At 51.5% G+C, this 21,326-nt stretch overlaps 1 protein-coding gene across 2 annotated transcripts in view; it reads left to right on the top strand.

Annotated features, from left to right (window-relative positions):
- ANTXRL (ANTXR like) overlaps positions 1 to 20,963 on the top strand; it is a 44,286-nt gene extending 23,323 nt beyond the window's left edge. Inside the window, exons 10-17 of one of the 2 annotated variants that reach the window (XM_015461057.3) lie at positions 6,259 to 6,354; positions 9,106 to 9,175; positions 9,728 to 9,818; positions 10,766 to 10,987; positions 12,432 to 12,470; positions 13,611 to 13,694; positions 14,098 to 14,175; positions 20,680 to 20,963. In XM_015461057.3, coding sequence (XP_015316543.2) covers positions 6,259 to 6,354; positions 9,106 to 9,175; positions 9,728 to 9,818; positions 10,766 to 10,987; positions 12,432 to 12,470; positions 13,611 to 13,694; positions 14,098 to 14,175; positions 20,680 to 20,907 — 908 coding nt within the window. In that variant the 3' untranslated portion in view covers positions 20,908 to 20,963. Of the gene's footprint in view, positions 1 to 6,258; positions 6,355 to 9,105; positions 9,176 to 9,727; positions 9,819 to 10,765; positions 10,988 to 12,431; positions 12,471 to 13,610; positions 13,695 to 14,097; positions 14,176 to 14,287; positions 14,715 to 20,679 lie in introns of those variants that run through there. The other variant, XM_015461058.3, reaches the window with a different exon arrangement.
- Positions 20,964 to 21,326: the final 363 nt, after the last annotated feature.

The raw sequence follows: 21,326 nt of genomic DNA, 5'->3' as shown, positions 1-21,326 counted from the left end.
GAGGATGCCGTCCCTCCCCTGGGACGGTCCCTGCATCAGACTGGGGAGGATTCTATCGCATTGCTGATAGAAGCTCTCTCTCTGAACTGAGCTCTGTGTGTGCCAGCTCAAGCATCCACATTGCTGGGACTTGTAGAGCTGAGGTGGGTGGATAAGCACACGCTCCCAGTAACAGCATCCAGTTGCATGCAGCTGGATGCATAGCCAGGAAGCTGGTCCTGGCTGTGGTCCTCAGAACTGCAAGACTACGGTGCGATAGGCTGTGGGGTCAGACAGAGCAGCGTTCATATCCGGTCTCTGCTGCTCAAGGAACATGAAACCGAGGCAACTTGCTGAATATCTACCACCTCCAATTTCATCTCCAAGAAGTAGAAATAACAATACCCTCTATCAGATGTGCAGTGGGACATAGAAGCAGTGGAATTCACGGCGACTGGCACGGGATCTAGAAGCTGGTGGCCCTCACCTACAGGAGCTGGTACTAAGACTTCCATCACTGACCCCTGCTTCTTCCCCTACCTCTCTGCTGAGCTCAGGTTGGGGAGGGAAGTGGTTAAAGAACACCCAGGGTGAGAGCATCTCCAGCTGAGCCCTCAGTGGGCGGAAGCTCTCTGACCCCTCCTGTCTCTGACCCTGTGGCCTGTGCAAGGTGTGGCCATGGAAGGAGACCCCACCCACGTGCAGGGCCTTTCCTTGCACATCCCAGCTTGCAAGCAACCTGAGAGCTTCCATTCTCTGATCATGTCCCCAGGACACACACGGGCTTGCAGACCTCAGGGGAGGATGCCTGTTGTCATTCATGCCTGGTGGTGGCCTAGCTGGAGTGACAGGTGCTTGCTGCACACCCTCTGCCAGTGAGGCCCAGCGGTGCTGCTCTGACCTTTACAATTACTGTCATCTTGTCAAAAGCTGCCACACAGCATGACTGTCACTGGGAGGGAAAGCTCAAGGCAGGAACCTGGACCCCAAATAAAGTAGAAGCTGTCATTCTGAATAAGTCAGTGAGCCTAGTGAGGGAAAGCCAGGAGGATGTGAGCATGAGGCACGCAGCTGCTTCAGCACCCTTGGGCTGCCTCTAGGAACAGGCAGAGGCCTCTGCTGGCCTCCCTGCCCCTAGGCCTTGGCTCCAGCCCATCCTCTACGTAGGACCTGAAGGGCAGAGAAGGCTACTTCTGTAACCTTCTGGAGGTGAGGCCCCCAAGCCAGACAACTGGGCCTTTCAATTAGCCTCTACTCTAAGTCTGCCCATCTGCTGCAGAGGCTGGGGGTGGGGGTATTGGGTTTCCTGCAAAACTTTGGCCAGCTTTGCAGTGTCCAGCCCACCCAGCCCTTGAGACGTCACTCTCAGAGCGCCTCAATCCGCAGCCTTTCCTGGTCAGCTGGGCCCCCAGGCTTCTCACAGCCCTTGGTCTCTCATAGTCACTCATCACTCAGTAGAACCGTAACTTCCGCTTGGCTGTGTCTACGGCATTATATATATATATTATATTTTAATCATCCACTTCATTGTTTTTATTCCAACACTTTATTACAGAAGATTTCAAACACATAGCAAAAACGGAAATGAATGTACAATGAACATTCCTCTCTCCACTGGATTTGCAATTAATATCTAACCAATATCCCTGGTCACATATTTATCTAACTCCTCTCTCCTTCTTATCTCTCTCTCTTCATCAATCCGTCTTATTTCTTGATGCATTTCAAAATAACTTATACTGATCAGACTACCACACCCACAAACCCTTTATTCTGCATATCTTTACCTGTGGAACACTTTTCATTGAGTTTTGTTTTGTTTTGTTTTTTCAAATGCAGCAGACTTCAGTGTATCATTTGATGAGTTCTGAAAAATGCGCACTGAAGGTTCAGAACATCAGAGTTGTCCCCAGAATGCGGCCTCAGCTCTCCTCCCAGGCAATCCCTGCCCCCATCCCCTGGAGGCAGCTGCTCTCTGATTTCTTCCTCCACAGGCTATTTTGCTGCTTTAGAACTTCTCTCCGGTGACTCACGAAGGATGAGTGAGAGGTTTGGCCTGCGGCACTGGGCACTATGGTTTGGGGATTCATCCCTCCTGTGTGTTGCTGGGTTTATTCAGGCTTGACCCATAAATAAAGCCCAAATAAACCCAGGCAGGAAGGTTTATTCGGGCTTTATTCATGGCTCATTTTTCTGTATGTGACCAGACCAGAGCGAGTGTCTGCAAGAAGGCCAGCAGGTGGGGCCCAGTGGAGGCCACAGTAGGACCCGGGGCAGAGCGGGGCTTCCCTCTGAGGTCTGCTGTCCAGCTCCGCATTGGGGCTGGAGGCCCTCTGTGAGGGTGGGTGGGGCAGGCTGTGTTGGGCAGGGATGAAGGCAGGGCACATCGTGCAGAACAGTGTGGGATACCCCTGCAACCAGCCTGGGCAGAGGCTGTCCCTCCACCATGATAAGGTCCCCCCTTGTCCCATCCCATGGTCTCCCCAATTAACAACCACGGAGTTCAACTTTGATATGGAAATTCCTATCTAAACATACTCTACAGAGATATTTTACATCAATAGGATCACGCAGTACAGAGTATTCTCCAACCTTCTACATAATACGCCATTGTATGGATTGATCAATTCATTTCACTGGTCTTGGGGAGACAATATTCAGACTGCTCCTAACAGGTTGATGTTAGAAGTCATACTGTTGGACCATCCCGACGCTTACCTCTCTATGAGCTTGGGAAAGGAATTCCCTGCAATCAAGACCAAAGTACAACTACTGCCTTAAGGGGAAGCCCAGCTCATGGGTGGCAATGTCCAGTCTCTCTCAAAGTGGCTGTGCCACACCGCATGTGGTGCCCCCGCCTCCTCTCCCCAGGGCCAGCCACTTCCACCTGTGTGCCCCTGTCAGTCCCAAGCAGCTTGGACGCCCTCTTCACGCTCAGCTCCACCAGCCTTCTCAGACAAGCCTGCCTCATCAGCTCCTCTCTCTAGAGCTCCCAGACAACTTGATGTACAACTTTTCTTCCAGAGAGAAAGTTCTCTGTTCCAGAAAGACTCAGTCTCCCTTCCAGGGCCTGAGGGCTTGTAGGCAGTGAAGCCGTGTGGGATGTGCAGCAAATACAGCCCTGGAAGCCTATTTCAGTCCTCCCTGTGACTTTATTTTCTTCCTGTGGTTGATACTGTTGGAGGAATTGGGGTATGAGGAGAGGAATTTGGAAAGCAAGAGGGACAGCTTCCTGGGCAAAGCAAAAGTCCTTTACCCGGAAGTCTCTCTTGCTGAAATATTGAAACCACCACCCTGCCTTCCACTTTGGAGACTTGCCAGAGTTCAGCAGCCCCTCTTTGAGAGCAGCACTGCCTGGAGAAGGGGGGCTCCACTGCAGAGGTGAAGCAGCACGTGAGTGGAGCTGGAGGCAGCAGGAGAACCAAGGAGGAAGGAAGGCGCCCAGGCAGAGGGCAGCGAGCCAGTGTGGTCAGTGCCCTGTGCTGTCGTCCGGCCCCGCCCTCCGCTGCTGCCCTCCCTCCAGTCACCCACATGGAGGAGGCTGTGTCCAATCTTCACCATGCGGCTGGGACAGCCAGGTCCTCTACTGGGGCTTTCTGGTTTCAACTCAGAGCCCTGTGAGCTGAAGACTCAGGTCAGAAAGGGCATGTCCCCAGAGAGCAGAGTGATGGATGTTTGGAATTAAGACAGGAGCAGACGTGATGTAAATGTGTCCTAAATTGGGCACTTGAGGTCACGTCCCTGTACCTGCCTTGGGTCAGAGGAAGTGACCTGCCCTTTCTAAGTCACAGTATCCCTCTGCGTAAAATTGAGTAGTAAATCTTGCCTAGCTCATGCCTAAGTTCATGGGGCTGTTAGGAGATTTAAGGGAGAAAGTGTAAAGATTGGTGTGCAGTAGGTGCCCATTAGTGGGAAACAACATTTGGATGAACACAGGAGTTGTAAGCTTTGGCATGGCACTTATTTGCTCATTTCTGATTCCTTTTGGCTTTTTGCTTATGGCAGAAAAGCTTCTATTGGCTTTTTTTTTTTTTTTGCCTCATCTAGAGCCTGATTTCCCCATATTCAATAGCTAAAGTTTCTCTTCTCTGCCTATAGTTTAATTAAAATATGTTTCATTGGTTTATGGTTCTACTTTTCAAGGAAACCATTCTTTGCAGTAAATAATCCTGGAATATGAATTATGAAATATACTTCCATGAGATTAAGGCCCAGTCGCCTTGCTCAGGCTGGACTAAGTTGTGCTGGTAAAGGCGTGTTTGCAGGACACAGTTCCGGCTGCTTCTTCCTAGACAAATACAGATTCTTATGCCATGGTGGGCAGGGCTCTTAGGAAATGTGAACAGTGGGGGAGCAACCTGGCAGATTTGGGTTCAGAAGCAGCACTGGTTTGCTGGCTACTGGGCATGGAGGGGGTGTCGCTAAGGGGCCTCAAGGTTGCCCTCAATGGGCCACAAAGGCACTGGTGTCTTAGCACAAGACGATCAGTTCACCTTCCCTGCGCTTTGTCAAAGCTTCGGTGCTCTCTCCATGCTTCCGTGTTGCTCGAGCTCTTCCAAGGACAGGTCAATGCATCAGGTACCCTCTTAGACCAGGCAAGTACCAAGAGAAAGAGGAGTGGCCCAAGGCCAAGCCAAGGATGATGGGCAATAGTGTTAGGGGCAAGCACTTGGCCCCTGGAGAGCTTCCCTTTCTGAGGGCAGCAGCCTCTGCCCCAGCCAGTGGTTGACATGCAGAAATACAAACCCACACATGCCAAGTGTTCCCATTTTCCAAGAATTCTAGGAACCTGGATTAGTAGAGAAAATGTTCACATTTTAAACATGGACTCCCGTTTTCTTGAAAATACTTGAGAGCCTATAAAAACATGTCAGCAGGACAGCTTCAGCCCACAGCCCAAAAATCTGATTTCCTCAAAACAGAGAATTTACAAACTTCACCTTGATCTGATAGGGACTACAGGAAGAGTTGAAGGAGGGGGACTGTCAGGTCCAAAGCTGTGCTGACATTTCTGAGGAATATTCCTCAAGCTAATTGATCTTGGGCAATTAATGATCTTAACTAGGAGAACAGGGGTAGAGGCTATTGACCTTGGGCTTGTAGCTGGAAGACCTGCATTTATCCTGATCTACTCCCCAGGAGCTAGGCCTACTGGCTGCCTTCTCTGGATCCGTTAGTATTTCAGTTGCCAGGAAGTGCCAGTGGGGACAGCCTGGCACTAGGGCTATGGCCTGGCTAGCAGCCTGGCTAGGGCTATGGCCCAGAACTGCTCCTGTTGCTAAGTCGTTTCAGTCGTGTCCAACTCTGTGCGACCACATAGATGGGCAGCCCACCAGGCTCCCCCCATCCCTGGGATTCTCCAGGCAAGAACACTGGAGTGGGTTGCCATTTCCTTCTCCAATGCATGAAAGTGAAAAGTGAAAGTGAAGTCACTCAGTCTCTTCACAACCCCATGGACTGCAGCCTACCAGGCTCCTCCATCCATGGAATTTTCCAGGCAAGAGGACTGGAGTGGGGTGCCATTGCCTTCTCCGATGGCCCAGAACTACACCTTAGCAAATCAAAGTCTCCCACCCTAACAGAAGGAAATGCTTGGTGAATCCCTGGGGGCATTGTGTGAGGTACATGAAGCGGCAGGAAGAATGAGGTGAAGAGCAGTCATTGCAGACTTCAGAACCACAGCTAAGACAGGATTTCACCCTCCATGGGTGATTCTCCTGTGCAGCGTCCTCGCCTCCTTTCTTGGCCCTGCTTTACCCAGGTCCTGGCCCTGTTCCTGGGGTATCCAGCCTGCCATTGGCATAGAGAATCACAGTGAGGAGGAACAGACCCCTGAGTGTGAGAACGGCCCACGAGCACTTAGTCTTGTGTGCTCAGCTCAGACAAGGGTCAGGAATGTCTTCAGCCTGCATTACCTTGTTTCCGGGTCATTAATGTAAGGGAAGGCCTGGTAAGGAACACTGCCTGCACCTCTTAGGGAAGACCTTGGGACTTCAAAGTCAGAAACCTGTGGCTGGGTTTGCCCGATGGAGGGTAGCAGACAGGGTGCCTTCAACGAGCTTGATGAGCCAAAGGCGGCAGGGGGAGGCCCAGGCACCTCAGCTTCACCCTTTGTGATGCCAGGTAAGACCCAGTGTGTGCCCATATATTGGTTCAGACATAGCTGCTTGCTTATTGGAATCCTTGAGAATTCAGTTATAGCGTGGCCCATCGTAGCTGTAAGATCAGAAGGAAGTCAGCACTCTCCTAATAACAGACCTTTGGGTGTCGCCCTTGCAGATGAATATGAATTGATGATTTCTGGAAAAGGTTTTAATAATGCAAAGAATGAGGATGAAGTTATGTGTAGATTTAAATTCAAAGACAAGCTAATTGGTAAGTAGCCTCTCGGTGCCACCAAGTGACACGGTTTCCACACCACACTGCATTCCCTTAGCCAGCTAAGCCATCAAAGCCTTTGCTGACCATTCACTGCAGACACTGTGAGGATGGAGGCAACATAGGCAATGGAAGGAGCCACCTGGCTGGTAAGACTGGCCACCTTGCACTTTGTCTTAGTCTGGAAGGTATCAGCTCCAGCACATCAAGACCATCTTGGCTCAGAGCTTGCCCTTGCAGAGGCTGGCCTTGGGATGCTGGGTCTGCCCTTATGGCTGCACTCCCCCCACACTTCCCTTGGCCCTCACTTCCCTTGAGAGACAAGTACTTGAATCTCACAACTCTTCTGGTGGGAAGTGATGGCACCCCCAGGGTCCTGAATCTGGGCCAGGTGCACTGAGCTCTCCCAGGAGGGTGGTATTGGAGAGCAGATGCCAATTGCCAAGCCTGGACCCTGGAATTCTGGCTCAGGGCCACTTTACATGTGTGATCTTGACCTAATGAGTGTTCTGTTCTCAGTCTCTATTATCTGTCCTATACAATGGGGCCATTCGTATGGTAGGTGCACAACTAAGCCCTATCGTGTACATAGCTACTATTTGGAAATATTCAGGCGCTAAGTGTTCCTCCACGATGGGCAAGTGGCCTGAGGAAGCACACAGACGGGGCAGGAGATATGCCCTCATCACTGAAGTGGGTCTGATCTCCCCCAGAGAGTGCCTGGGGACAGTTAGACTTCCTCTTCCTCCTCAGGTCTCCAAGTAATCCCACTGCTACATTGATCTGATACGTTATGTTCAATGACTCCTCATTCCAGGGCCATCGGGTAAACCCAGAGCAAGTCCTCTCCTTCAGCACTTCTGGGCCATCTCTTCTTCCACGGGTGCATGAGATGGGCAGGATTCTTCCATTGCTAACTGCTTACACCACAAAATGTGTAGATGTTCTCAGGGAGTTAGATTTCCCATGGTTTGTAGTTTCTGGGGAGTGATTAGGACTCAGTAAACTTTTGCATGGAGAACTATTTACTGAGCACATTTGCTAATGTGCTCAGTGACTTACATGCACTATCCCAATTAATTCTCAAAAGACATCTATTGTTACTCCCTTGTATAGATGTGAAACCAGAGTCAGGGTCAATTCAAGAGCATGCCCAAGGTCACAAGCTGCTTCTTGCCTCCTCTGGGCCTTCCACCTCACTGAGATGACCTTCCTCGAGGAAGGTGGGACACAACCTATCTTTTAGGAAGTGTGTTCAGATGTTCCTCTGTGGTCCGTGGCTGTATTGCTTTCCTTTCTAGACATCACATCTCTGGGATGGACCAGGACCAGGTTCTCCCACAGGAGAGCCATCCTACAGTCCTGGGCTCCTCCACTGACCACCTCACTGCATACAGTCGAGGCTGATAAGAAGCAACTGCACTGTGCTGTTTACTGCCCGGAGCCCTGAGGCACTGATGAGGCTTGACTTGCTTCCTTTTAATTATGTTTGCCTCTGATTAAAACATAAGACAAAAGTTTAGAAAATATAAAGAAACGTAAAAAAGAAAAAAAATCAACCTAGGTTTCTGTAAGTTTTACATTGCTTGTCACTAGTATGTAAAGCTTTTATGTTTCAAAAAGTTCTCTAGATGGGGCGAGTGTTTAGCTAACCAGTTAATATTGGGCTGAAACCTGCTTCACAATCAGCCACGCTTTTCTGGGCCCTCAGTCTGTGGAGTGCCTGCCGTCACCCTCTCTCCCTGTTCAGGATTGTGAACAGCCTATGGAGAACAAACTGCTCACAGTAATCCCAACCGTCCTGTCCTTCAGATGCAAATCCTTTCCCTTGACCATGCTGGGCAGTTAGCTTTTATTTTCCGTCCCAGTGAAGGACTCGCACTGTCTGAAGTTCATAACTAATCTGACGGTTGAGTTAGGTCCAAAAAGTTTTCCACATGGAAATGAACCATTCTTTAGGGAAGAGCCCTGAGCTGTGGCAAAAAAATAAAAATAAAATAAAAACAATAAAAATACATTAGAAATTTCTAATTATAACTGCTACATAGTAGAAAACAGGAAAATACTAAAAAGTAAAGAATAAAACATTACCCCTGATCCCAACATAGGTAAGTGCCTGTAACATCTCAAATACAGCTTAATAAATCTAATTTTTCTGAATGACAGAAGAAAAGCTGAAGTGGAATTGGAGAAAGTATTGAGAGTCACACAGATGCTTCTTCATAAGACATGCTCTTCATGAGATGTGCTTCTTCATCCGTTCATTAAAAAAAAAAAAAATGTCCCTAAGTTAAAAGGAGGCTATAAAAACATTAACAAATGAGGAATGTAAAGGGAAACCTTCAGTTTGATTATAATTTCATTCATTTATTTTTGGCCGTGCTGAGTCTTTGCAGCTCTCCCTCCCCCTCCCTTCCCCACCCCTTCCCTGGTTTTTTGACACCGTGGTGCTTTTCTCTCTGGCATTCATTTTGACCATTGTTTGTTACTTTATAATCTGACTCCCTCTCCAGTCCCACAAATGTCAGGCCCTTGAGAGCAAGACTTCCGCCTGTCTTGTTCCCATGAAACTCCAGAGTCCAGGCCCTGAACAGCGCCTGGTGCGCAGTAGGTGTCAGAAAAAGGCAGAGAAGAGAAGCTGCTTCTGCCAGAGAGTGGGAGCTCTGCTTGCCAAGGGCAGGCAGAGGGGAGGGGTGGGTGGGTGGATGGGTAAGTCCCTGACATTCTTCTCACGTGATTGCATTTCAGATGAAAAAGCCAACTCTGTGCAAGATACCAGTATGATATGCCCAGGAATAAAGATAGAGAATCCAGATGAGTAAGTGCCCAATTTTGCCACCGTGAGGTGTAAAGAATTTGAGAACCCACCTCTACTGGGGCAACACAGTAATGTCTCCAGGAGGACGGCATGCATCCTCCGCACCTGCCCCCGCTAGACAGTCCCTTGAGGTGCTCAGTGATCTGCTGCAACCCTGGCTCTGCCGAGGAGAGCAGGATGCAGGAGGCGATGTGCCCAGGGGTGGATGGTACCTTTGCTCTGGGCAGCCTTTTGGAGCTAAACTCCCGTACTGTACTGACAGAGGAGTTGGAATGGTGACACCATACCACCATCCCCGGTCACTTAGCTCATGGCCACAGGGACATCTGAACTCACTCAGGGATCCTCACTGCCTCGTCAGACTTCATTGCAGAAGATGACCTCGTAATACTTTGGGATGAACTCTCCCCACCTATGCTGTCTGCTCCCTGATATCCCTGAATGCCTGATGTTCAAAGTCATTACAGTGAGGAGATTATGAGCTACAGCTTGAGCCAAGTATAAGAACTCTGTCTGACCTGACTGTCACTGTCTACCCTCTCTGTGCTTTAGGGCTTTCTCCCTTGAAATTAGCCTGAACAATGGTATCAGCTTCATCAACAGTGATGTTAGCCTCACCAGCAAGGACTGTGCGAGTACCAGGGTAAGGCTCTGGCAGCTAAGGCTGTCCTGACACCCTGCGCCCTGGGGAGGCAAGTGAAGGGAACAACACTCCGGGCAGGTCCAGCAGATAGCCTGATGCACCCTAAGCATCGTCTTGCAGTAGCTCAGAGCCCTTAACCCTACATCTGTGTGCTGAACTCCCATCAGGCTTGGGCAGTGCCATAGGAGGGCTACTAAAAAGAGCACCTGGGGTATGCCTTATCGTCCAAGCCTTGCAAACCTTTGCTCTCTCTGTGAACCAAGTGTCATTGAAGGCACATGGAAGAGACCAATAAGCAGACTCCAGAAATGATGCTGAGGCTCTGCCCACCCTGGACATACCTTGCCACCTTCCCTGGGCTGGGCCTTGTGGTGGGGACCTCAAGACTCCATCCTGGATTCCAACTGGGGTGAGTGGGAGAGATTGGGACACTGTGAGTAGGAGACAGAGGCCAGGACCTCTGGGACCCCCAAGCCCTCCAAATCTGGGTTCCAGGCACACGGGTCTGGAGGGTGCAGCAGCTGTGGCCATACCCAGCTAGCTTTGCCTGAGGCTGCAGAGCCAGGAGGTAGGGGAGTGAGGCTGTGGATAGGTGTTCAGGGTGCCCTGCCTCTGCTCTCGCACCCCCGCCTCTCTCCCGTCTGGGTGTCACAGCTGTCTGTGATCCTCACAATACCCCATGCTCTCAGCCAACGCAGGCAGTGAGGGCTGTGCCATCACTCCTTGGAGGACTGGGCTTCCTTAACAGGTCTCTGGACAGAGCCTCTGAGCAGGGCCAGCAGTGGGATCTGTGGCCCAGGGCTCCACAGGGTACCAGCTGTGATCTCCTAGAATCTGCTTCCTCAAGTGGGGTAAACAAGCAGAAAGGAGTAAGGGAGGACTGGCGTGGGATCCAAGTGGTAGGCGCCTGGTCCGTGCCAGGACCCTGCCATGTGTTCTTTCTGTAGGCAGGGGGGCCAGCTCAAGAGACGACTACCCCACCAGCTCCTTCAGCAGCTGCCCAGCCGCCTCCAGAGACACCGCCCACGCCGCCCACGCCGCCCGCGCCTCCCGCGCCACCCGCACAAGTCATCCCCTACATCAACCCGCTCTACTTCTTCGCGCTCATCCCAGCCCTGCTCCTGTTGTCCCTGACGTTCTGCTGCATCTGGTGGCTATGCCACAGGAGGGTGAGTGAGCCCTGCCTACGCAGCCTGTGTCCAGCCCTCACCAAGCCCTGAGGGACCCAGCATGGGCCTGCTTCAGGTCCTGCCTGTGGGCAGGTTCCCAGCTCCAGCAAACAAGGCACAGACTCTGTCCTCCCCTCCTGGGCATAGACAGTCAGGCTTCTAGGGGGTACCTGCCTCATGCTCCCACCCTCACATAGAGGTGGCCTATGGGTTGTCTGGCCCCTGAAAAGAGGGGACCCCAGATCCCCTGAGAACCACACTGCCCTACAGCAGAAAGACACGGATAGATCAAAGCCCCAGAAGTCTCTGCTGTTGGGGGAAGAAGCAGGGTCTGCATGGGCACTGATGGCCCAAAGAGAGAAGGATGCTGGCCTGGAGAGTGCTAACCTCAGAGGCGGCTGTGCCTTTGCAAACAGCATGGATCCCTGCCCATGTCTAGTACCTTAGTCACTCCCTCATCAGTCACAGAAAGTCACCGGGATATGCAGGACCCTATGCCGGGCACAGAGAGGCAGGAATGAAGTGCCCGCCACCTTTGCCCATAAGAGCTCATTGTCTAGTGTCTGGTCTGGTGTAGGCACCTGGGGGGCATTGAAGGTAAATGTCACCTTCAGAGGGTGTGGCAGGTGCCCTGATAATGAAGAGTAGAGACTGGGCCTGGGGAGGGAGAGGAAGCAGAGGGACTGGCCAGTTTGGCTTGTAAGGGCACAGGACCGCGCTGGGTGAAGAGGGAAAGCAGAGCTGAGAAAGGACAAGTAAAGCAGCTTAGAGGCCGGCAGGTCAGGTTTCTGCAAAGCGCAGAAGTGAGGAGAGAAAGCAGGGGAGAGAGCGGTGGACAGTCATCCCTGCGCGCTGGGAGGCAGGGAGGGCTGCAGGGGAATGGGAGAGGGGAGGCGGGAAGGGTGGGGAGTGCTCTCTTGTCTTCATATGCCATCAGGGCTGCTGATGGAAAACTCCATGTGCGGCCTCTACCAGGGACCAGGAACCTCAGTCTGTCTGTCTCCCACTTAACCATACATGGAGGTCTTGATTCCCCTTTGATAACTGAGGAGCCTGAGGCCCAGGGAGGGGGAGCCTGTTGGCTATAAACCTACAGACAGCAGACACCAAGGTTGACACCCCAAAACCCATTTTCTGCCTCCCTACTGCTATTGAGCTGCATCCCCTTCTATCTGTGTGGCTGATCCAGAGCCCTCCACATGCCTTTTAACCCATGATTTTAACCACAGTGACTTTCCCTTGTTGTGAGTACCAAGTAAGCAGGAAAAGATGGATGGAGGTGAAAAGTCATGAAGGAGGGAACTGTGACACCCAGGCTGGGGGTGAAACTTGAGAGAAGCCAATTCATGCAGCAAAGATCTACCCCAGAACACATCAGTTCAGTAGAGATAAGCTTTACGGGCACTAAACTTGACGACTCCAATTTTGATCACTTCCATTGCAGACCCTCAAGGAGCCACCGCCAGTGCTGAATCCAGAAAGGGTAAGTGATGTGTTTGGTCCTGATGTTGAGAGCACGCCCATTGCACACAATGCCCTACACAGAGAGGCCCCAGATGTATATAGGGAGATGTCCTCCCCCACCCCTCCAGCTCTCACCTGTCTGGGCAGAGAGAACTGGTAGAAAGAGAGGGTGACAGAGGGAAGGCAGGGATGCTGATGAAGAAGTAGACTCGCAAAATGTCACCCAGAGAACACCATTCCCCAGCCCCCAACATGGTCTGATCCAGGGCCTTTAGCACGGGATCAGCATGTGGGGTAGCCCGTCTCAGGAACAGCTATGATCCCTCCTGGAATCAATGGGCTTTTCGTCAGTTCCCGAGGGACTGTTTGTAGGATGATCCTTCCAGGAGTCAAGTGAGTTTTTGGAAAAGGATTCTCAGGTTTCAGGGTTCCCAGACCCCTCCCTGAGCTCTGATGCATGTTGGGCCTCCGTTTCCTTATTCTTCATCCCTGGCTCGTTTCAGGGTGAGGGCCTGGGGGTTGGCCTCTGAGGGACTGAGGAGGGAGGAGGGAGTCTTATCTGGCATCGAGCTGTGAGAGAGGTGACTCAAGGCCAGCACAGGGGCCAAGGTCAGGTGGGGAGGCTGTAGTGCGGACCAGCCAGGCAATGCAGGAGCACCGGTGGAGAGGCTGACCCACCAGGGTGTGGACCCAGACCAGGGCCCATAAGAGGAGGTTAGGGACCTGGGTCTGATATACAGCGGCAGACAGGGTCTCTGCAGGGCTGGCATAGCGCTGGCTGCAGTGGGGCCTGGGGGCTGGACCTGCCCACGGCGGGTGAGGGCAGCCCTGTCCCCTGCTGCTGCCGCACCCCTGACAGCCGCCGTCACATGGCGCAGCCTCGCACCTGGCCTCTCCTGCAAGGGGCGCCCCTGGGAACCAAGGGGACAGGATGAAGTTTGCTGATGTTTGGAGGAGAGCCGTCTTTGTAAGCCAGATGGAGCTGGTGCGCTTTCACATGGAGGCCACTCTCTTCCTGTGCCGGGTGCTGCTCATCTGTCCTTGATTCTCCCACAAACATTTGCTGAGTGGCCAGTACTTGACAGGTGCCAGGGCAACAGATGTCATGTGTCTGCAGGCAGGAGCTGCCAGACAAGAACATGGTGTTTTCTCTCCCTAGGAGCCAGAGGAGACATGCCAAATGTCATGCCCCACAGTGATTGTCCCTTGTGGGTGCCAAGGAGGGGGAATGAAACGAATGGAGGTGAGAAGGGCCCTCGGGAAGGAGTTCTGACTCCTAGGCTGGGGAGCAGGAGATGAGGACAGCTGGTTCATGCACAAGTCTGTGTCCATTTGGCATGGCGTGAGCAGAAACGAGCTGTGGGCACCAGAGTGTACTAGAGAAAAGCCAAAAGCGTCCCAAGCCTAGTTGCTCAGGGGAAGCCAAAAAGTACAAGTGCTCACGTTCCCATCACTACCAGCGTTTCCCCCCTGGGATGGGCCCAAGCTCTGGATATTGTTGGGGCCCCCAAAGGGCAGTTCAGGGCTGTTTCAGGGAACTGGTGGGAATGGAGCCCTGATAGGCAATTTCAAGCGATAGGAGACACTGCCCCTCTAGAGGCAGCATCTAGGCCTGTAGCATCCTCACAAACACATCTGCTTTTCAGGGAAAACTGGATAGCTTGTGTGACTTTGTTCAGCGCTGCAATCAGATGTCAGTAATGTGGTGTCCAACCAGAGACATGGTAAGCAGGGCACAGGGATGCCCCCCATGGGTTGGGGTCTTGGTTTTGCCCTTCATCATTGCCCCCTGAGACTGTGGGTCAGAGAACGCTGTCCTGTCTGGGTATCTGCCAGGAAGAATGCCCAAGAAGTGGAGACCGGGAGCTCATGCGCCTCCAGACGATTCTCCACATGGCACCCACGCGTTCCCTCCGTGTCCTCATCTCAAGGATTCAGGACCTTTCTTCTCAGAACTATGACTAGAACTTCCAATCCTGAGTGAAAAGGTCTGGAGAGACCTATTTGCCTTCCATCAATCGTCCCTTTCCACAACTCCCCCACGCCTATGGGACTGCTGGCTGCACCCCACCCATGAGATCTTCCTGAACTGGTCACTCAAGTGCCAGAAATGGTGGGACATGGTGACAGCCTCTCCACGATGTTGTCGGGCCAACACTGACTGCATTTAGCAGGTAGCAAAGACAACCTCCTGTGTCACTGCCTGTGACAATGGGGAGAAGCCAAATTGTTCCAGTTGTCATCCTTGGAATGTAACAATAATGCTGGGTAATTCTACTGTGCTCTTTCTGTGGGTCAGTTGCTCAGCTAAAAACTTTACATGTTTTCATTGCTTTCATCCTCCCAATAATTACAGGTAGATACTATTATTATCCCACTATATTGACCCACAGAGAGGCTGAGTGACTTGACTAAGTCACTATGCTGGGAGGAGCAGTTAGGCTTGAATTCTGAGCCTGGCTCTACCCTTCTCACTGCTCTGTCCCCCATTTGGGGTCAGTACTCATGATCTCATGGTGCCTGCCCACAAACCACCAGAGGTTGCCCTACCCAGCTCCCTGGGGCCCAAGGAGGGAAATGGTTTGCCTGGAAATCATTTGCCTGGCCGTTCCAAACTCAGACCCTTTCTACAGACCAGACCAGGGGCCTGGAGGACATTGCGGAGCCCGAGTCTTTAATGAGGGCTGCATTGGTCACCTTCCCTGAATCAAACACTGGCTCTTGGTGACTGGGAACTTGGGCATTTAGAAACTGTAGTCAGACCAGAAAGCCTCTGGACACTGCTACTGACACATCTGAGGCATTGCTCACACCCAGCAGAGACAGAGGTGCCAGAGGAGCCAGCGTTCCTATGGCTCTCAGTCCTGGGTTTGCTTGCCTGGAAGCCCCATTCTCCACCTGATTCGCCTGGAACCTCTCCCCAGAACCACAGCCTCATTATGCTCACAAGAGCCCCATGCCAGCATCATGCCTCAAACAGTAGAGACAACCACCCAGAGATGCTCAGTCAGGAGCACGAAGGACAGAGCAAGACACCAGAGGGGAAAGCACCAGAAGTAGCCTTCCTGCCCAGAGCACAGGTCTCTGAAATGGTCACAGTCCCAGGGCTGCTCTGTGAAGCTCAAGTTGGGATGGCAGAGTGGTGGATTAGGGAACTCGTATCCACCCAGGGCTCTGTTCAGCCCCTGCAACACCAGCTCTCAAGTCTGCCCATTAGTCTCTCTGGGTTCACAGTGATCTGTGTGCTTCCTGGAGGCAAAACGGAGGCCTGAGAAATCAGGGAAGCTGCCAAGGCCACCCAGAGAGTAAGCAGCAGCAGCCAGAGCTGGCTGAAACCAACCCTGCTCATCCTGAGAGGGGTTGGGAGCCCGTGACTGTGGCTGGTGGATGTGACCCCTCCCATTCCTCTGCCCCCCTCCCATGTGACCTTATCCCTCCCAACCATAATCCTGGGGCCCTGAGTGTTTAGGATATCTGTGGGTACTTGGAGTATTCCGGTGGGTGCAGGAGTCCTGATTCCTTTCTTGAAGGCCTTCTGCGTTCTGGTCCCAGGCCTTAAAGTGAATCATAGTCTAAATGATGGGGTGTCAACTGGGAGCCTACCATCTCTGCAGGCCAGTGTCAGCTCCCAATCCCCACCCTGAATGTATAACAGGAGACACCCTATTCAGGGACATATTATGCAGGAGTGGCCTCGAGTTTTTCCTACTTGAACCATAGATCCCCTCAGTGAGGAGTTCTAGAGCTGGAGGACAGGGCATGCCTCAGTGGGAACATGTCAAGACTGCGCTTGGGGGCTCTCAGCCTGCACTAGCTCAGCCTGGGCAGGGGATTAGGAGCATCAACCGGATGTCCTTCCAAGGACAGACATAAGCCTTTTGTCCTCTCACTGCTGACCACCCCATGTGCCCTGTACCCCCTCCCAGGAGCTCTGCTCAGGCAGAACCTCGCCCAGGCCCTCTTCACCAGGCTGTGCCAAAAACCAAGCCCCAGGGGAGTCAGTTCCCAGCAGTGCAAATGTGCAGCCTCTCTCTCCTCCATCCAGTTCCTGAGCCATGTGGAGGTTGTTTCCAAACTCCTCCACCTGGACTGGAAATGCAGTCAGACATGTGTATGCAAACATGCTCAGAGAGAGAACAGTGGAGTCTGGGGATGACCTTGTAGGAGTTGCTGCCTTCTGAAACCTCAGCCAGCTGCTCGTTGTGATTTAGATGTGTCTGCACTTCAGTTCAGTTCAGTCGCTCAGTCGTGTCTGACTCTCTGCGACCCCATGAATCGCAGCACGCCAGGCCTCCCTGTCCATCACCATCTCCCGGAGTTCACTTAAACTCACGTTTATCAAGTTGGTGATGCCATCCAGCCATCTCATCCTCTGTTGTCCCCTTTTCCTCCTGCCCCCAATCCCTCGCAGCATCAGAGTCTTTTCCAATGAGTCAACTCTTCGCATGAGGTGGCCAAAGTACTGGAGTTTCAGCTTCAGCATCATTCCTTCCAAAGAACACCCAGGGCTGATCTCCTTTAGAATGGACTGGTTGGATAGCCTTGCAGTCCAAGGGACTAAAAAGCCTCTTGATGCAAGTGAAAGAGGAGAGTGAAAAAGTTGGCTTAAAGCTCAACATTCAGAAAACAAAGATCATGGCATCTGGTCCCATCACTTCATGGGAAATAGATGGGGAAACAGTGGAAACAGTGTCAGACTTTATTTTTGGGGGCTCCAAAATCACTGCAGATGGTGATTGCAGCCATGAAATTAAAAGACGCTTACTCCTTGGAAGGAAAGTTATGACCAACCTAGATAGTATATTGAAAAGCAGAGACATTACTTTGCCAACAAAGGTCCATCTAGTCAAGGCTATGGTTTTTCCAGTGGTCACGTATGGATGTGAGAGTTGGACTGTGAAGAAAGCTGAGTGCAGAAGAATTGATGCTTTTGAACTGTGGTGTTGGAGAAGACTCTTGAGAGTCCCTTGGACTGCAAGGAGATCCAACCGGTCTGCACTTCAGCACAATACAATGCAGAAAATTCTCCAAGGTTCAGTTTACCAAAACACTCAGCGTTTTTGTAACAGAAGCAATTATTCTTGTTTATTGTAACCTTCTGTGAAATGACCATGTTTCTCTGCCCCACTGCCTTCTAATCCCCAGAGGAAATCTGATAATGGTCTCTCCCAGACCATCTTTCCTACACACATAATGGAATGATGCAACAAGGTTCAGTTTATTTTCTTAGTCTTGAGTCAAACCCACATTGGAGTTCCTGATTCTCTTTGTTCCCTGACTTTCCCAGGTCAGCCCATTCAGTTCATGGAAATCATTTCTGCTAGACACATCAGGAAAATCGAGTAAAAATAGGAAACCTTCCACTTCTCACTGAATGTGATGCTGGCAGTGACATAACTGTCTACAGAGAGTATGACTCACTCGAGACCTTTTACACAAGGATCTCATTCATTCCCACAACAGCGGCCATTTATACAGAGTAGGGATTGCCAGACAGTGAGTACTTCATACAAGCTCAGTCTTTTCATCCTCCCAACACTCTACTGGGGAGGAAGCTGACCCCCTATACACCTGCCCAGCTGCACAGCCATGAAGCCAGTATCCACAACCCAAGGCCCAGACTTCACCCATGCTTGGCTGCCTCTCTGTTCTGCCAGGTGATCACTGCTCTGCACTTTGAGGCTAAAGAAACCAAGGTTCTGATGCTCTTTGATAGGCTCAACATGATAAGGCTGTGTAAGGGTTCAGCAAGGCTGTTAACGACCCTAGGGAGACTCACTTTCAAGTCCAGGCCACAGCTCCTGTAATGTGCTGTCACAATGACTGGGAAAGAACTAGAAAGGACTTCCTTCCTCTGTGCAGTGTGTTAGATGTGTAAACAATTGTGAATATTAATTTCTTATTTTCATACTATATTGCTTGCAGACCTCCTCTAAATATGAACACATAAATATATACTGGAAACAGTTGTCCTAGGAATGATTAGAGCTACAGAGAGGCTGTAGGATGCATTCATGGCCAAGGAGTTCCTGAGTTCCTATGTTTTGATGCCGCTCACAGAGGGAACATCAAAACATGTGTGATAAAGCTGGGGCAGCATTTCTGCCCTCCAGGAAGTCCCAACTTGAAAGCTGTTCAAGGCTGTGACCTTTATGAAAGTCTCAGATCATAGCTTTGGGAGAGTGATGGCAGCCTGCTGCCCCATGCTCAACAACCCTCATCCCCTCCCAACTCCTCTCTCTCACACACACGTGCACACGTGCATGCACACACACACAGACCCATAGAGTCTCTCTCACACACACACGTGCGCACACACACACTTCCCTCTGTAATAAACAGGAAATCCAGAAATGGAGCCAAAGCTCCAAAGCACTGGAGATTAAGGTTCAACCAACCATTTGCCAATCGCTTCAAGAAACATTTCTTCACTGTGGAGCAGCTGAGTTAATATAGGAAGTAATTGGTCACTGGCTTAGATCTCTTCATTAATAGAAAACCAGAGGAGAAGGAGACTCCCCTCAGCCCCAGTCGCCTTCCTCAGCCCCTTATGATCACACAACAGACTCGGGTGCTCTGCCATGACCCGGGGGCCTCCACCACTGTCTGGAGCCCCTCACTCCTCTCCCTCAACCCATATGCACATCCCTGCCCCCTGCAGCTCCCAGTGACAGGCTGTGGCCAGGGGAGAGGAGCCAGGCCTCAGCACAGGTGCCCTGCAGTCTTGCTTTGAGAAAGTCAAAGGGATCCCACAGGCAGAAGATACTAAGTCTGGAATGACCTGTTCATGTTCTAGAATAAATAGAAATATGGGAGCTTAGAAATAAAGATAGAAGATCCCAATCTATAATCTAGCAATAAAAGAACATCCCCACACATGGGTGTGACAATGTGTGCTGACCTATAATGTACAGAAACCACAGAACTTTACTCTTTGGCTATGAAAGAAGACTTGAAAATGCAAAAACCTGGACCACAATGCCAACTTTCCCCCCAAGATTTATGGGCTTAATGCTGCTTTAGTGAAAATTGTAATGAATATTTTTAGGGAATTTGACCTAAATGATTCTGCTGCTGCTGCTGCTGCTAAGTCACTTCAGTCGTGTCTGACTCTGTGCGACCCCAGAGACGGCAGCCCACCAGGCTCCCCCGTCCCTGGGATTCTCCAGGCAAGAACACTGGAGTAGGGTTTCCATTTCCTTCTCCAATGCATGAAAGTGAAAAGTGAAAGTGAAGTCGCTCAGTCGTGTCCGACTCTTAGCGACCCCATGGACTGCAGCCTACCAGGCTCCTCCGTCCATGGATTTTCCAGGCAAGAGTACTGGAGTGGGGTGCCATTGCCTTCTCCGAAATGATTCTAAAGTGATTGTAAAATTCGCCTGAGTAAATGAACAGTTTAGTTCGGGAGTTTGGGATGCAATCCTAGGGCAGGAAGGATCAGAATCCTGCTGTTGATAGAGACTCTACGCATGGGCTTGAGAGAAGAGGGAACCAGCCACAGTGCCTCTGGCACTCCCAGACTGGCTTAGGGGGAAACAGAGGCAGTCTCAGAGGATGGTAGTCTGGATACGGGAAATGGAGAGGCCGGGAAGGACGATCGTGAAGCAGAGGGGCGTGGCGAGCGCAGCCGGAACACAGGAGCACTTCATGTGCATCCGGCAGTGCTGATGATAGGCCAGGAGCCTGGGGACTTGACGGCCTGATGCACCAGGCTGAGCACCGGGCTGCTTTTCCAGGCAGTGAGGAAGCACAACTGAAGGTGTGAGTTGAGGAAGAGGAAACTCGAGGAGGAGGATTCCATGAGGGCCTGGATTGATGGGCAGTGGAGCCAGGTGACCAGGGGACAGGAGGTGCTTGAGTCGGCCTAGGAAAGGAGCTGAGGGCTGAGACCGGCAGTAGGTGCAGAGGAACGTGAGAATGGATGGGCAGGTGGAGACATGTGTGGCTCAGGACAGGGTTTGGCACAGTGGGTCCCAAGGCTGGGCCTCACAGGTGCTCAAGGTAACATTTCACATTGAATGGCAGGCCCACCAAAGCCTGAAGTCTGTACTGCATATGGAGCACCTATAGGGACCGGCAGGCCCAGCAGGGGAATCAGGGGACTCTGGGCAGCAGGAGAAGGGTGGACTTGAGTCAGAGAAGGAGCTCGGCAGGCCCCAGGGAAACTGCAGCCTTCTGCTCCCAATTCCAGTGGCTTCTGGTGATCTTCTCTCTCTTGTCTCCCACAGGGAAAATGCGTCAACTTTGCCCTAATGAGGCCCCACTGTGGGCCACTGCACTGCAGCCCCAAGGCCTGTGTTCCCCCCAGCCGGGAGTGCTTCACCATCAACAACTGCTGCTCACGGTTCCAGCACTCCCCATCCATGTGCTCCAGGCCCCCCTCCAGAATGCAGCCGTTCATCTCTACCCCTTCCCGGACAGCCAACAGAGCCGCTTTGTCACTCCAGCCCCCATAGCCCAAGCTCTAAAGCACCAAAACCCCAAGATTATTAAGAGTCCTTTGCTTGCTGAATTAGACACATATACTGAGTCTTGGTTTATGGTCAAATGCGTTGGAATCGGTTGCTAACCTGGTGAGCACTGCTCCACTGTATGAAAAGTATCTATCCTGGTCCTGAGAGGACATAGCACCCCGATGTCCTGTGGATTAGACATGATGAGTCCCAGTCCCCAAAACCTGATCTTCATGTGTCACCAAGGTCTGGGATGGGGTTTTAGTCAAATTCTGCTCTTTGAACAAAGCCCAGAAGATCTTTAAAATATCAATACAATCCTGTGTCTCATACCCTAAACTGGCACAGAGAGGAGTACTTGAATTTCTCATCTTCTTCACTCCTTGCTCCTGGTTTCCATTTTTTGGTTGCTTATGTTTCCA

Source organism: Bos taurus, chromosome 28 (genome assembly GCF_002263795.3).
Source record: "Bos taurus isolate L1 Dominette 01449 registration number 42190680 breed Hereford chromosome 28, ARS-UCD2.0, whole genome shotgun sequence".
NCBI classification, from domain to species: Eukaryota; Metazoa; Chordata; class Mammalia; order Artiodactyla; family Bovidae; genus Bos; species Bos taurus.
Note: the sequence above shows the minus strand (reverse complement) of the source record. Positions and strands in the feature narration are given on the sequence as shown.